The following is a 17,029-nucleotide window of genomic DNA, read 5'->3' as shown; positions in this document are numbered from 1 at the left end:
TTTTTATTTTCTTATTCCAAAGGTGTTTTTCCTTCTGCTTGGAAATTTGCTCATATCCAGCCAGTTCCTAAAAAGGGTGACAAATCCCTCCCATCCAATTATCGTCCCATTGCAGTTACTTCTACTCTTTCTAAAGTAATGGAGAAATCAATTAACCGCCAACTTTTAAACCACCTAGAAAACTTCCGTATGATCAACGATCGCTAGTATGGATTCCATCAGTGTCGATCCACTGGTGAAGTTCTGGCTTATGTTACTCATTTATGGAGTAATTCAATGGAAAGGTTTGGTGAAACAGAAGTAGTTGCTCTTGACATCTCAAAGGCTTTCGATCATGTTTGGTGTAAAGGTCTTCTAAACAAGCTTCCATCTTATGGTTTGCCAACTGTTTTTTGTAATTGGTTATGCAGTTTTCTCACTGAGAGTGATCGTAGATGGCTCTCTGTCTTCTATCTTCTACACTAATGCCGGTGTCCCCCCAAGGTTCAGTTCTTTCCCACACTCTTTTCCTCTTGTATATTAGTGACCTTCAAATCCTATCCATAGTTTTGCTGATGATAGCACATTGCATTCCACTTTCCATTTCGAGAAACCTTGCTCTGCTCAATCAGCTTCAACTTCTCGATAATCTGCTACGAATTCCTTAAATGCCGATCTTCAGGTAATTCTCCAGTGGGGCAAAGACAACTTAGTTGATCTCGCAGAACGGAATTTTCTGCTCCTATGCTTATCTTTGATGATACTCTGATTTCTAGGCCAAATGATATATCTGTTTTGGGGGATTACCCTGACTTCTAATCTCTCTTGGCACAAGCATTACAATATTGCTTCCTCTGCATTTAAAAAACTTGGTTTTTCTCTTTCGGCGTTACTTTTCTTCAAAACAGCTGTTCACTCTGTATAAATCGCAAATCCGCCCTACCATGGAATATTGTTCCACATCTGGGGTGGTGCCCCCAAAATCTCAGGCTTCTTGATTCCATTCAGAAGAGGGCAGTTAAGTTAATTAACTATTCATCTCTAACAGATTCTGCTGCATGCCTCTTCTACAGATACTTCCGTGGGCACTGTTCTTCTGAATTGGCTTCTATAATTCCAGCTCTCTCTTTCAAAACAGTCTGAACATATGCAGCCACCAGCCAACATCCATTCTCTGTCCAACTTCAAACTCACAGAACCAACTTTTCTTCTTCCTTGTTTATTCATTCAACTACTGTTTTCTGGAACAACCTTCCTTCATATGTATTTCCTGAAAATTACAATCTACAGAAGTTCAGTGTCAACAAATATCTTCTGTCTTCTCAGCCTCCAATCCAAGCACGGTACTAAGTACTATAGGTTCTAATACCTGTCATGTTTGGGTTTTACATAAAAAAAAAAAAAAAAAAAAAAGTTGCTAATGCTCCTAAAAACCAAATAACAAACAAACTGCCATTAATTAATAAAAAAAAGAAAGAAAGATAAGCTTTTCAAATTATTCTGAGTAACCAACGTTCTACTGTATTTTGGGTACAGTACTACAATTTATAGTTTGTTAATAAATCCTGATTAAATTTTTTGATATCAGAATAAACACAGTAAATTAGAAGAAAGGATGTGTAAAAAGGCTGATGGCCGAATACCAAACACCAGTCACCCATATCAAAATGTTTTTTAAAAAAATTTAATATGACATAAAAAAAAAAGCTGAACTACTGTTTTGGTAACCAATTTTCACTGAACTCTGTCAAGTATTTTCTGTCTTTGACCTACACCTATGCCTCCGTAGCCAGGTGGGAAGGAGCAACAGTGCGTAGCACACACTTCTTGATTAGACCAGGGTTCGAGCCCATCACCACCAAATACGGAGAATGCGGAAAGGTCAGGGAATGATCACTGCATATTCCCTTAGTTGCTAATGCTCCTAAAAAACCAAATAACAACAACGACCCACAATAGGTCCTATGCTCATGTTTGGGGGTTGCACAAAAAAAAAAAAAAATTTTTTTTTTAAACCCCAAGTAACCATAAAGTTAACAAAATAATGCAAAGGTTTCATAGTGGGGAGGAACAGCAACTGGAGAGGAGTTGCTTTTGTGTTGTATCACACACACATACACTGCAAATAAAAATTTCCACTCCACAGGAAAAGGTCTTTATTTCTTTTAAGTCTTTATTTACTTAAGTGGTGTAAGATTAATAAAAAAAAAAGTCAATTAACCTGAGTTTCATTTAATAAAATAAATTACTGTTTTTTTTTTTTTTTGTTTTTTTTCTATCAGCCAATTAGCATAGTTTGTTTTTAAAAAAGTAACTTATATACATCAGTGGACAGGGCACCCAGTAAATAGCTAAACAAGTGGTCATCCACTTGTTTTAAGGATTATCTGCCTACTGCTAACATTACTCACATTTGTCTTTATCTATAACATATTTTTTACTAAATTTTGATGCCTTTTTTAGTATTCAAATTTATTAGCACATACACAATATCAAAATTTGCAAGTCAAATGTGAAGTTTAAATATGAATTTTTAATCTGATTTTAATGAGAACATTAAATTTTCTACTGTCTAGTCATCAGAATTCACAGAAGAGGATGCTTTGTTCAATAGCTGGAGAAAAGGTATATTTATAACTGATACTTCAAATTCAATGCAAATTACTTTTTTATTTTTAGAAATTGATAAGAAAATTTCACTTTATTAGATTACTTAAGAGCGTGCGCGCGTATACACACACACACACACACTGATGAGCCAAAACATTATGACCACCTACCTAATATGATGATGGTCCTTCACATGCAGCCAAAACAGCTCGTACCCAGCGAGGCATGGATACTACAAGATTTCTAAATGTGTCGTGTGGTATCCGGTACTAACTCGTAACCAGCAGATTCTTTAACTCCTGAGATGCCTCTGATCAGAGTTGCTGTTCCAACACAAACCACAGATTCTCGATGAGATTGATGTCTGGGGAATTTGGAGGCCAAGGTAATACTTGGAAGTCTTCCTCATGTTCCGCAAACCAGTCTTGAACAATCCGGGCGGTGTTGCATGGTCCATTATCCTGCTGAAAGATGGCACCGACAGAGGAGAAAACCGTTGCCATGAAAGGGTGTACCTGGTCAGCAGTGATGTTTAGATAGGTGGTAGCTGTCAGAGTGCCCAGCACATGGATGACTGGATCCAGGATATCATTGCAGAACATTTCCCAAAGCATGATACCGCCGCCACCGGTTTGTTTTCATCCCATTGTGCATCCAGGCACCATCACTTCCCCGGATAACCGATGCACACATACCCATCCGTCCACATGATGCAACAGGAAACATGATTCATCTGACCATACGACCTTCTTCCAATCACTCAAGGTGCAGTTTCAATGCTCGTGTGCCCATTGTAGGCTCTGTCGCCGTTGAACTTTGGTTAGCATGGGCACTCAGAGTGGCCTGGGTTCACCAGGCCACCCTGATTTTCACCAGGGTTCAATGTACTGTGTGTTGTGACACATTACTCCTGTCACCAGCATTCCAATTACCGTTGAGTTATGCCACAGTCTCCTTTCTGTTACCACATACCATCCGGGAGAGCCTTCGCTCACCTCAAGCATCGATGAGCTGTGGTCATCTAACACCTTGCTGGTGGATCATTCGTTTTCCCTCCTTGGACTACTTTCAGTAGGTACAAACCATGGCTGACCGTGAGCATCCCACCAGCCATGCTGTTTCGGATATACTCTGACCCAGTTGTTTGGCCATTACCATTTGGCCTTTGTGAAACTCGCTTAGGTCCACTGCCTCTCCCATCTGAAGAACAAGAGTAGCACTAATTGACAGAGCTCAGTATCAGGTGTTTTTTGTATCGCGTCCCGCAGTTCACCTGCAGTTGCTTTGATTTGCATAACGTCTCATTGGTCATAACGTTTTGGCTCATCTGTGTGTGTGTGTGTGTGTGTGTGTGTGTGTGTGTGTGTGTGTGTGTGTGTGTGTGTGTGTGTGTGTACAAGTTTCATGCTTAGATATTATGATTAAAACAAAAAATCACATATTTTTAAGTAAGTCTTTTGTATACTCACTGGTCATGTGCACTGTTCAAGCTGGCCATATAATAATATTATTTTTACTTTATTAGTGTATTTACTTTATTTTTAGAAATTGATAAGAAATTTTCACTTTATTAGATCACTTAAGAGCATATATATACAGCAGACTATCTATTTACCAGGATCGGATTAACCGGGACACTTCATGATTCCAAATTTCAAAAAAAAAAAAAAAAAAAAAGCCAGAAATCATAAAATTCAAGTAATAAATAGAATAGGTATAAACAGATGTGTACAGTGTGTTTAGTGTCAAACGGCACCAGGGGTTTCCCCATTTCCGTGTAGTATACTTTGTGGGTGTGAAACAGAACACTGTCAATGCCAGAGGTTTAAAAGGTGTATGGATTTTGTATATGTGTAAACTGATGTTTTGCTAGTTGTAAATAAGCGACAAAAAGTGGCATTATAAGGCGTCATTAGGAGATTAATGTGCCTATTATCTTGCACCCCCCGCTGTTTCCCCCCGTTCTAAAAAAACACAACCAAATGTTTAGTTTGTTTTAGTGCATTGCGTTGATTGTTGTGTTCCATTGCACTGCAAAAGGACAAGTTTTGTTATGCATGCAGGGATGTCAGAATTTTTTTTTATAGTAAATTTTTTTTTTGTTTAGAAATCGCGAAAATGATGGGTAAACGCAAGAGTTGTTTTTTTTTACGTAGGTTGCTGAACCTTTCTCGATACAGCAAGTCCCTGGCTTACTTAATTTTGGACTTACGTTACATTATTTATAATTTTTTTATATGACTGAAGTTTTCAAGTGAAGGAGACACACACACACACACATTTCACCATAATGTAACAGCTCACAGAACTCCAGCTGTTGATATTATCGCAAATTCAATAAGATCGAGTTTACTATCTGTTTATAATGAATTGCACTAACAGAAAAGCCCAATAACCCGGAAAGTGCAAATTGTTTTTATTGTTTTTGGCAGTGATCTCCAGAAATGTGCTTTAGTAAAATGTGAGCTTGCGTGGAGTGATAATAGTGAGTTTTCGCCTTAACCCTGTGAAGTTTACATCTGGTGAGTATGAGTTTGGGCCACCCAGGGTCCTGAGCTGGATATCATCATTCTTCTCTTTCTTGGTGATTCCCTTGTACTTCTCATTCTCGCAGGGTAACTCGGGAATTTTTTTTTTTTTGGCTGGTGCAGCATAAGCCTCAGGCTTCCTTGCACCATGTAGCTAATAATAATAATGTTGTTTTTAGACAATTTCATTTTGACCATTATCATGATGCCAACTAAGAGAATAAGTGACAGCGGTACTAGTAAGTCTATCAAGAAAAGGAAAGCGATTGATTTGGGTTAGAAAATTAAAATGATAAAGATGTATGAAAATGGCCAAACATTAACAAGTATTGCGCAGAATTTGTTGGTGCAACGGCGAACACAATAAAGGACAGAATACGAGAAGCAGTCGGCACCAATGAAGGTTAACTATAATAATAACCAAGGCTATGGGAATACATACCAGTTTTTACAGTACTATACAATAACGTGTTTTTTCTTCCTTTTATGTTTTCTTTTCTTATGTGCCACTCCGGCTACTTCACTGCCGTTCACAGATAAAGTTTTTAATTGAACTAATGAAAAATATATAAATATTTTTCGTAATTCCTCTGAGGATATTATGTGGTTTTTGTAATTTTGGCATATCAAGGATATAGCAGTAATATTTTATTATTCATTCCCGAGTTATGCAAATCTCGACTTACGTAAGAAGTTCTGGAACGTATCTATTACATACGTTGGGGACTTACTACTGTATTTTTGGATTAACTGGGAAATCGATTATCCAGGAATATTTTTTTACCATCTGACCCGGAAAATCGAGAGTCTACTGTATATATATATTATTTTTACTTTATCACTGTATTTACTTTATTTTATTTTATTATTTTTAGAAATTATAAGAAATTTTCACTTTATTAGATCACTTAATAGCACACACACACACACACACACACACACACACACACACACACACACACACACACACACACACACACACACACACACACACACACACACACACATACCGTATTTCCCTATGTATAAGACACACCTTAATTTTGGGGCCTGAAATTTGAAAAAAAAAAAAAAAAATGTATTACATAAAGTTATTGAACTCAAGTTTTATTCATCATAAAATTCATACAACTCCTCATCACTGTCAAAACGCCCATCAATTAGCATGTCCTCATCTGTATCTGATGATGAATCACTGTCTTCAGTTCCATCTATGGCATTTGAAATGCCACACTTCGTAAATGACTTGACAACGATCTCAATCTTGATATTATCCCAGGATATTTTCACCCAGGTACAAACTTCTCCTATAGTTGGTTTCTTCACTCTTCTGCTGGTGTCAAATTGTCATCTATTGGTTCCATTCGTCTCTCATGGCAGCTTTGAAGGGTTTGTTAATGCTGACATCAAGTGGTTGGAGCTGGGATGTCAAGCCTCCAGGTATGACGGCAAGTTTTGTTTTTCGCTCTGCAGCAATCATCTTTGTGTTTTTTGTTATGTGTGCCCTGAACTGATCAAGCACCAATAGGGCAGGTTTGCATAAGAGCCCATCTGGTCTCCTGCTCCAAACTTTCTCAAACCAGATCTTCATCCCATCCTGATTTATCCAACCCTTGTCAGGAACGTGGACAATCACTCCTCGAAGAATGTCTTCTTTTGGCATTGTTTTGCGTTTGAAATCAGCATAGGAGGCAACTTGATTCCGTATAATGGCTCTTTTCCTGTCCACTTGTCTTCACAGTTACAGTTTTCACCCCCTTCTTATCAACAGTTCTGTTACTTGGGACATCAAATTGAAGGGGGACTTCATCCATATTTGCAATCTGTCCCAACTCAAACTGATGTGTCTTCCGACATTGAACGACAAAACAATGAAATTCAAGGACTTTCTGCTCATAGCTTTCAGGCATCTTTTGGGCAAGTCTGGCGCGTGTACGCAAGCTTAGTCCATTCCATTTCATGAACCTGAAGCACCAATTGTATCCTCCTCTGAAATCAGTAACTTATTTTTCATCAGCAATTCATGTTGCCTCGTGCTGAACCATCTTTGTGGATACAGGAATTCCAATTGCTCTTTGCTCCTCAATCCATATCTTCAATTCCCTCTCTAAATCAGGCCATTTTGCTGACTTGCCTCTCATGGCCTTCTTCTGCCGTGGCGTTTTCAGTACGATTTCTTCTTCCCGTAGCCAGTCTCGGATTGTTTTCTCAGTTGGAGGAGGACCAAACTTACGTTCAGCAGCACGATTTCCATTCACTTTTGCAAACTGGATCACTTTTAACTTGAATTCAGCACTGTACGAAAATCTTTTCTGAGCCATTTCTGGGCAGAATGTGGCAAAATGTAACCTAATATACTGGTAACAAGTGCGAAACAATGAGTGCAAAAACAACAAGTGAGAAAAAGAGGGAAATGCAAGTAAAAAAATCTACAACCACTGTATAAGACGCACCCAGTTTTTATACCCCAAATTTTTAGAAAAAAGGTGCATCTTATACATGGGGAAATATGGTATATGTGTGTGTGTATACAAGTTTCATGCTTAGGTGCTATGATTAAAATGAAAAATTACATATTTTAAAGTAAGTCTTTTGTATACTCACTGATCACATGCATGATTTTTTCTCTGAAAGACTTTTCTGACACATTTAATGTAGTTACAGTAAATGTGTTATCAAATTTTCAGCTAAGGTAAAGAAGCCTGCACGAGAAGCACGCAAAAGTTCGATGAGATTTACCGGTAAAAGTACTTTGCCGTAATGGCATTTGAATTGTTGCTCGATCGGTAAACAGACGGTGGGTGTTATTGGTCTGGAGTAGAAGTTGAATTCCATGGGAGCTTGAAACCCTCCCAAAGTGGAGGGGATAACCTGACCTTTTTTCTTTAGAATCACTAATTGAATTAACTAAATGAATCACGAACAGAGTCATATTGAAAGTTCTGGCATCGTAAAAAATGTTTGTAACAAATGGCAGAAGTTTCCCGTTCTTCTTGTTTCGTCTTCCTTTGCCTTTTTTTTTTATTCTTAATAAACAATTTATCCACTAGTCCACCAGTGATTCTAAAGAAAAAAGGTCACGTTAACCCCTCCAATTCTGGAGGGTTTCAAGCTCCCATGAGATTCAATTTCTACTCCTGACTGAACACCCACTGTCTGTTTACCGAGTGAGCAACAATACAAATGTCATTATGGCAAAGTACTTTTACCAGTAAATTTCATCGAACTTTTGCATGCTTCTTGTGCAGGTTTCCTTTACCTTCGCCAAATTTTCTTGCAGTAGTGTGATTTTTGTCTTTTATTTATGACTTTTTATTATTATTACTTTTATTTTTTATATATATCCTGAATAAACTTAGTATTAATCAAAGGGGCGCCTCCGTAGCCAGGTGGGAAGGAGCGGCAGTGCGTAGCACACGCTTCTTGATTAGACCGGGGTTCGAGCCCGTCACCACCAAATACGGAGGATGCGGAAAGGTCAGGGAATGACCACCGCATATCCCGGAGCAATATGGTCTTAGTTGCTAATGCTCCTAAAAACCAAATAAACAATAATTAATCAAAGGATTTTTTTTTCTCCATGTTCAATGACTAAAGGTTTTTTAACAAGACTTTTTGCCTCCAGATTAGAGTCAAGGGTCACTAAAAATTTTAGAAACATTATTTATCTTTCTAAACTTTCTACCCCTTTTGTACTCAAGATCCCACTACAGTTTTAGTGTCACTTTGTACGGTAATTAAACCTCTCAAATTTTGTATTTTCAAAAATTTTATTTGTAGTGTGATTTCACTCTTACCCCTTTAAGTACTGAGTTATTATCAAAGCTGTTATCTCTATGACCTGATTTATTTTTGCAAAACAAGTTGACTTTTCCTAAAATGTAAGAAAAATGCTACAAAACATAAAAATGCTTTTCGTTCGAAAATGCCTTATATAAATGCCCCTATGTTTTTTTGCATAATAAGCTTAATGTAGTAGTAGTGGCATGTGATGCAAGAAAGCAATTGTATGAGCTTATGCATTATCAGACAAAAAAAAAAAAATTTTACAAAACAAATCCCTCTAAATGTTTGTCCGGTTCCTCCTTAAATTTATTTAACCTATCAACTTCCACATTGAGAGATGGAAGTTTTTTCCAGCAATTAACCACCCACTGGCTAAAGGCAAACTTCTGCACCTCTATTCTACATCTGTCTTGTCTTAATTTAAATTTATGCCCCGTTCAGTTTGTAATCTAAACAAGTAGAAGAATCCCAACAGAATTCAGCATGCTTAACCAATTCAAGGTCTTATACACCTCAATCAGATCACCGCACAGGTGCCTAGTCTCCAGCCACTGCAATTTGCAGAACTTAATCCTCTCTTGGTAAGAGGATCCCTTCATTCCCATCACCAATCTTGTTGCCCTTCTCTGTACACGCTCAAGCAAATCTACATTCTTCCTAAAATGAGGCCTCCAGACCTGTACACAGTACTCAAGGTGGGGCCTGATGATTGCTTTATACAGAGGGACAATCACCTCCTTTTCCCTGCTAGCAAAATTCCTATATATCATTGACAAAATGCCATGACCTGCCCTGGCAACCTGTCTGCATTGCTCAGAAAACTTCATATCTGACTGCACAATTACTCCCAGGTCTTTTTCATTTTCTACCACCCTACACGTAGTACTGCACAGTTCTTATGTTCCTCTGGGGTTACTTTTATCCACATGCAGTACTTTGCATTTGTCAATGTTAAACTTCAGTTGCCTCTTCTCATCCCATCTTCCCAAAATTTCTAGATCCTGTTGCAGTAGCGTACAGTCATTAGTGTCATTAACAACCCTGCCAACCTTTGTATCATCTGCAAGCTTCGACACTATGCCTGATATACCTTCATCAATATCATTGATAAAAAAAAAACAACAGACAGAGGACCCAAAACTGAACCCTGTGGGACTCCACTAATAACATTAGTCCACGAAGAGCAGCACCCATTGATTACCACCCTCTGTCTTCTCTCACTCAACCATCCTTTTATCCATTGTAGCAACTTACCCTTAATACCATTCTGCTCCAATTTGTACAGTAGTCTTCCATGTGCAACAGTGTCAAAGGTTTTCCTGAAATCCAAGTATATGATATCAAAATTATTTTTTGCATCCAGTTTCTTTGTAACCAAATCATAGTATTCAGTCAAATTTGTCAGACTAGACTTTCTCTTAACAAACCCATGCTGTGATGAATTATTGCTGCAGTCTTGTCTAGATGATCCTGCAATGCATCTTTAACCAGTGACTCCATTATTTTACCCTGAACAGAAGTTAAACTAACTGGTCTGTAATTACTCGTGTCACCCTTCGATTCCCCCTTTGTGAATTGGGGAAACATTTGCACATCTCCAGTGCGTGGAGACCTCCCCTGAGTCTGCTCTCATAATTATGGCCAAGGGTTTGCTTGCTTACTTTAATATAACTAGATAGATCCCATCCACCCCAGATGCCTTTCTTGTGTTTATCTTCAACAATTTCTCCTCCACTCTACTCTCAGTTATTACGAAATCATCTAGCTCACTGCCAGAATTTAACTCACCTCTGGAATTCCGCTCCCTGAATAACTTCTCATGTGTGGATGTCAGTGCTTCATTTAGTTTGTTAATCTTATCTTTAGTTTGTTAATTTTGTTTGTTTAGTTTGTAAATTCTTATCTGATGCAATCTGTAAGAAATATTGCCACATACTTACACTATTTGGACGACAATTAAAATTTTAAGGGGTGATGCACTTTCTTTGAACACCAGTCTATATAGAAGGAATAATATTTCCAGTTTTTCAATTGAAAGGATAGTGGGTATGAGAATTGTGCTAATAAGTACAAATTATTTTCTAGAATAAAAGGAAAAAACAGAATATTAATCTACATGATACTGTAGACAAAAATGAATTAGAAATGCAAGAAGCAAGTAAAGGGTCTTCAAATGAAACAGGAATAGCTGAAAGACATTTTACTGGACCATCAGTGGAACAGCCTTTATCATCTGAAACTCAGTTTATCACTCCAAAATTTGATCCTAAGTGAGTATTTCTATTTGTGTCTACCAGATTATTCAGTTGTAATTTTAATTATCAAAATAAAATTCTGTGGAGCCTTTTTTTATAATAAGAATATACAAAATTGAATTTTAGAGAATGCAAATGATTGAAATATCCCCCCTCCCCCAAAAAATCCAATATTTAATACTTTTGCTCTGTGCTTTTCTGGCCATCCTTTTCAACCTGGGATTGAGTCAATCTGGATTGGCAAGGGCAGAGACATTTTTTGGCTTTCTTCTCACTATGGCTGAAATAGCTGGTGCTAAAAGTTGCTTTATAATAAATATGGTTTTTCTTCTGATTTGTGAAATCAGATGAAAAACCATAAAGTCAGGTGGTTCTCCTTCCAAGTGGATTAAAAATCCCATGATATAATTAATGTATTAAACTCTCACCTCAGTAAAATGAACCTATAGCCTACATGCATGCATAATTATGACTAAAGCATTGTCATACTTATATGGCAAATCTTAGAGTCCACAGGTACCTATTAATGTTTGTGTTACCTAGATGAGTGTACTTTTTGACCATTATATATGCCAGCAAAAGAGCAATGTTATATACTCTTACATTAAGCAGAAGGAGGACAAGTGAAACACACTATAAAGAGACCCACAGAAGATTGCATACAGTCTATTTTGGAGGCTGTGACAGCAGCAAAATGATTGTGCACAATTTAGCGAACTGAATATAATCTTGGGTGCTGAGTGGCTAGGCCAATTCTTCCTGCCATTATGCCAAGACAGTTTTTGAAGCAGATGCTTTGGTGAAATAAAATAAATTCATTTTGATTAATGAGGTAATTGACACTCTGATTATTAGCCATGCCTTAGTACTTCACGAACAAGCTAAATTACTAGTTAGTTACTCGAAACCCCATTGATTTTATTGACCATGGATCTAAATACAGTATTATTTACAAACATTTGCATTTTGGAAAACTGAAGAAACAAAGACACTTGAGTGACAGGGTATGATTTGGACCATTGTGACAATAGAAAGTTTTTTTTTTCATATATGCATCATCATCGTCATCATCAGCCATTTTAAATCCACTGCAGGATGAAGGCCTCTCCAGCAGCTTTCCAGTTCCTTCTTTTTTGAGCACTGGCCATCCATTTACTACCCACAAACTCATGAATTTCATCTATCCATCTCTGCCTTTGTCTTCCAGGTTTTCTTCTAGCTCCTCTTGGATACCATTCTGTTATTTTCTTAGTCCATCTGTCATCATCTCTTCGAGCTATGTGTCCTGCCCAAGACCATTTTAGTTCTTTAGTTTTGATAAGAATGTCCTTTACTTGAGTTTGCTGCCTAATCCATGTTTTCAGCTTCCCTTCCATTCTTTTGGTGAGTGCCCAAGTTTCACTTCCATAAGTCATGGTGGGGAGTATACATTGGTTCATTATTTTACGTTTCAGACAAACCGGGATATTGCTCTTCAGTATGTGACTATATTTCCTGAATGTTATCCATCCAAAATTTATTCTTCTCTTGACTTCCAGCCATTTATTATTATTACAGCTAATAACTTGTCCCAGATAAGTATATGACTCCACCTTTTCAATTACTGCTCCTTCAATCATTATTTCCCTTTCTGTGGCATACTTGTTCATCATTACTTTTGTTTTAGCCATATTCATCTTTAGTCCAAAATCCTTACTAACATGCATAACTGATTAACATTTTCCTCTAATTCTTTGGAATCGTGGCTTATGACCACAATGTCATCTGCAAATCGTAAATGGTTTAGGTACTCTCCGCTCACATTGACTCCTTTCTGCGACCAGTCTAATCTTCTGAAAGCTTCCTCAAGGGCAGCAGTAAAACAGCTTCAGAGATATTGTGCCTCCTTGTCGAACTCCTTTCTCAATTTTAAATTTCCTACTGTCTTTGTCTATTCTAATAAAGGAGGTAGCACTCTCATATATTTTGTTCAAAATCATGATATATGGGGTATCTATGCCTTGTCTTTGCAGTGCCCGAAACATTGCCTTATGCTGTATGGAGTCAAATGCCTTTTCATAATCCACAAATGCCAGGCATAATGGTGTTTTATATTCATTTGCTTTCTCCATTAGCTGTGATATTACGTGAAGGTGATCCATAGTTGAGAATCCTGTCCTAAAGCCAGCTTGCTCTTTCGGTTGATTCTCATCAAGTATTCTTTCTAATCTGTTAGTAATGACCCTTGTGAACCACTTGTAGATGTGGGATAACAAGCTAATTGGTCTATAATTTCCAATTTCTGATTTATCTCCTTTCTTATGCAGCAAAACTATGATTGCATTATTCCACTGCTTAGGCATCACACCTTTTCTAATGCACTTTGTGAAGACCTTTGCCAGTTTTTGTGTTATGCCTCTTCCTCCCAATTTTAACAACTCTACAGTAACTTCATCTTCCCCCGGGGCTTTCTGATTCTTCATTTTCTTCAATGCATTTTCTACCTCATCAGGAAGAATATCGGGTATGTCATATGTGTTGCTACTTTGCAATCCATCTTCCCCACTGCTGGCATCATTCCCCTGCTCCTTGTATAATTCTCTATAGTAGTCTTCTGCTATTTGAATTATGCCTTCTCTGCTGTTTATAAGTACACCATCGCTGTTCTTCAGTTTCAGTATCATTTGTCTTTCTGTATTACTGCTCATGGCTGCTGATTTAAATCCTTTGTTTTCTCTTAATGCTTGTTCTACTTTTCTTGTGGTAAATCTTCTTATGTCCTCTCTGAGTCTCTTTCTAATGGCTTTGCATAACTCAGTATACTCAATTTTCTCCCTGTCAGTGGTTTTCTTGTTCATTTGTTGTCTTTGGTTCATCATGACAAGTGTTTCTTGACTAATTTTTTCTTCTTTGGATTTCTTTTTCCCTATAGGTTTCATGGGCTTTATCACTTTCAGAAAGTTGTAATATTCTTTGTCGATATCTTGGTCCTGAGCAGTCTGCAGAAGCTCAAACTTGTTCTTAAGTTCCAGTACATACTGCTTTTTCTCATCTTCTGTTATCTCAAAGATCTTTGTATTATTTACTCGAGTCAGTTTTTTCCTTTCCTACATCTATATCAAGTTTACATCTTACCATTCTGTGATCACTTCCAACATTTACCTTATTCAGGACGGTAACATCATTCACAATATATCTTCTGTTAGTGAGGATGAAGTCGATTTCATTAGTAGTTAATCCATTTGGACTCTTCCATGTCCACTTTCTGTTCACCCTTTTCTTGAAAAAAGTGTTCATTACTGACAGTTCTTGAGATTCTGCAAATTCCACAAGTCTTTCACCTCTTTCATTTCTTTCACCAATTCCAAAATTTCCTATAGTTCCCCTTTCTGCACTGTTTTGTCTTTTTCCAACCTGAGCATTGAAGTCCCCCATAATAATAGTGTAGTGGGTTTTCGGCTCATCTAGAAGACTCTCAATTTTGGTGTACATTTCTTCAACCTCTTCATCATCATAGCTCGATGTTGGTGCATAAATCATTATAATCTTTATATATGCAACCAATGGCAAATCATGATACTACCATTATGAAGCGGAATCGAAGTGTCCTATAGACCTGGCCTTTGAGTCCTTCAATAACCCTCATCTATCCTTGTCTACACTGACAGCTGAAAAAGAATTTTTTGTGATATGTTTTTTTTTTTTTTTTTTGGGGATCTTTTCCTTTTGACTTCATGGAATGCAGAGAAAGAGTATTTCTGCAATATTACTATCTTCACACACTAAACTATTTGCACAAGATTTAAAAAAAGCAGATTTCTTAACAGACTTGATAACAGTCCCATTAGTGCTATTGACAATGTTACAAATAGTAGTGTGGGATATGATAACACCAGACCTTCCACTATGCTAATGACAACTAAGAGTCAATAAATTGGTTGGGAAGAGTTGGAATATTCATCATAAAGTTAAAGAAATATACAAAGCAGTAGATGTTTTTCAGAATCACTCATGTTAGTTTCAGTGTGAGATCCCATCAGACTATTATTATTAAAGAAGGAATTGATCCACATTACTATTATTAAAGTAATGTGGATCTAATTACTATTATTAAAGAAGAAACTGATCCATTGTGGTTTTTGGTTGGGAAATTGACTGATCCTACTGATCCATAGTGGTTTTTCGTTGGGAAAATGACAAGTGCATGAGTAAGCTTGAAATATAACAAATTATATCAAGTTATGCTTGGTTTTTTTAACAATTAAAAATCTAAACTCAAAAAATTGAGTTTAGATTTTCTTTTTCTGGTAAAGCTTTGGAAATGCTCTTGACAGCAAAGTCTGAATAGCAGTGCCATTGTAATAAACAAAACTTTTACTTGGCATTTCTGAAGAGATGCAAAGCCCATTAGTATATTTCTCAAAGCAGTTGTAATTAGTTGATGTCTAACAGATAATCCAGATGGAAAAATCCTAGCTAAGTTAATGTCTTAAAGAATACTGTACTAGTAAACAGTCCTACGGCTGTATTTTAATATGAAATATGTATTTTGCTAGTGAAATTTAATTTCTATTGTAGTGTGGACTTTACAAAAACCTCCTGTTTTTCTCCTCACAGCTGCCAATGTTTGAAAGTCAAACATTGGCAGCTATGCATAATAACCAGCTGAATTACAAGCTCCAAAAAAGCATAAGTATTTTGTTATTTTATTTACATAATTGTCATATTATATTGTACTCCATAAGTTGCTTTATAATTCTAGTTACGCTCGTTATTTTTAATTTAGATAGTTTTTTGTAGGTTAGTACTTAATATACGTGAAACCGTTTTTTCATTTTTTTTTTTTTTTATGAGAACCCCAAACACGAGAGGTATTATAACCTATAGTACTTAGTACCGTGCTTGGGTTGGAGGTTGAGAAGACGAAAGAAGATATTTGTTGATATTGGACTTGAACTTCTGTAGATTGTAATTTTCAGGAAATACGTATGAAGGAAGGTTGTTCCAGAAAACAGCAGTTGAATGAATAAATGAGGAAGATGAAAAGTTGGTTCTGTGGGTTTGAAGTTGGACAGTAAATGGATGTTGACTGGTGGCGGCACGTGTTCGGACTGTTTTGAAAGAGAGAGCGGGAATTATAGAAGCCAATTCAGAAGAACAGTGCCCATGGAAATATCTGTAGAAGAGGCATGCAGCAGAAACAGTGCGTCTATGAGAAAGCGAGTGGAGAGACTCTGTTAGAGATGAATCATTAATTAACCTAACTGCCCTCTTCTGAATGGAATCAAGAAGCCTGAGAGAGGTTTTGGGGGCACCACCCCAGATGTGGGAACAATATTCCATGGCAGGGCGGATTTGCGATTTATACAGAGTGAGCAGCTGTTTGGGAGAAAAGTAACGCCGAGAGCGAAAGAGAAAACCAAGTTTTTTAGATGCAGAGGAAGCAATATTTGTAATGTGCTTGTGCCAAGAGAGATTAGAAGTCAGGGTAATCCCCAAAAGAGATATATCATTTTGCCTAGAAATCGGAGTGTCACTAAAGATAAGCATAGGAGCAGAAGAATCCTTTTTGCGAGATATAAGACAAGATTGAGTTTTAGAAGGGTTGAAATCAACTAAGTTGTCTTTGCCCCACTGGAGAATTACCTGAAGATCGTCATTTAAGGAATTGGCAGCAGATTTTCGAGAACTTGAAGTTGATTCAGCTGGACAAGGTTTCTCAAAATGGAAAGCTGAATGCAATGTGCTATCATCGGCAAAACTATGGATAGGATTTCCAGTCAATGGAAGAAGGTCATTGATATACAAGAGGAAAAGAGTGGGGGAAAGAACTGAACCTTGGGGGACACCGGCATTAGTGGAGAAGTTAGAAGACAAAGAGCCATCTACCAT

General features: G+C 37.2%; 1 protein-coding gene across 1 annotated transcript in view; it reads left to right on the top strand.

Annotated features, from left to right (window-relative positions):
• LOC150079124 (uncharacterized) overlaps nt 1–17,029 on the top strand; it is a 243,579-nt gene that overhangs the window by 152,826 nt on the left and 73,724 nt on the right. Inside the window, exons 5-6 of the mRNA XM_090383381.1 lie at nt 2,556–2,604; nt 10,989–11,173. Of these exons, the coding sequence (XP_090239507.1) occupies nt 2,556–2,604; nt 10,989–11,173 (234 nt within the window). The remainder of the gene's footprint in view (nt 1–2,555; nt 2,605–10,988; nt 11,174–17,029) is intronic.

The sequence above is a fragment of the Mastigoproctus giganteus genome, chromosome 10 (assembly GCF_048544385.1).
Source record: "Mastigoproctus giganteus isolate SK-2022 chromosome 10, ASM4854438v1, whole genome shotgun sequence".
Classification (NCBI taxonomy): domain Eukaryota; kingdom Metazoa; phylum Arthropoda; class Arachnida; order Uropygi; family Thelyphonidae; genus Mastigoproctus; species Mastigoproctus giganteus.
This window is presented reverse-complemented; position numbering and strand designations above follow the sequence as displayed.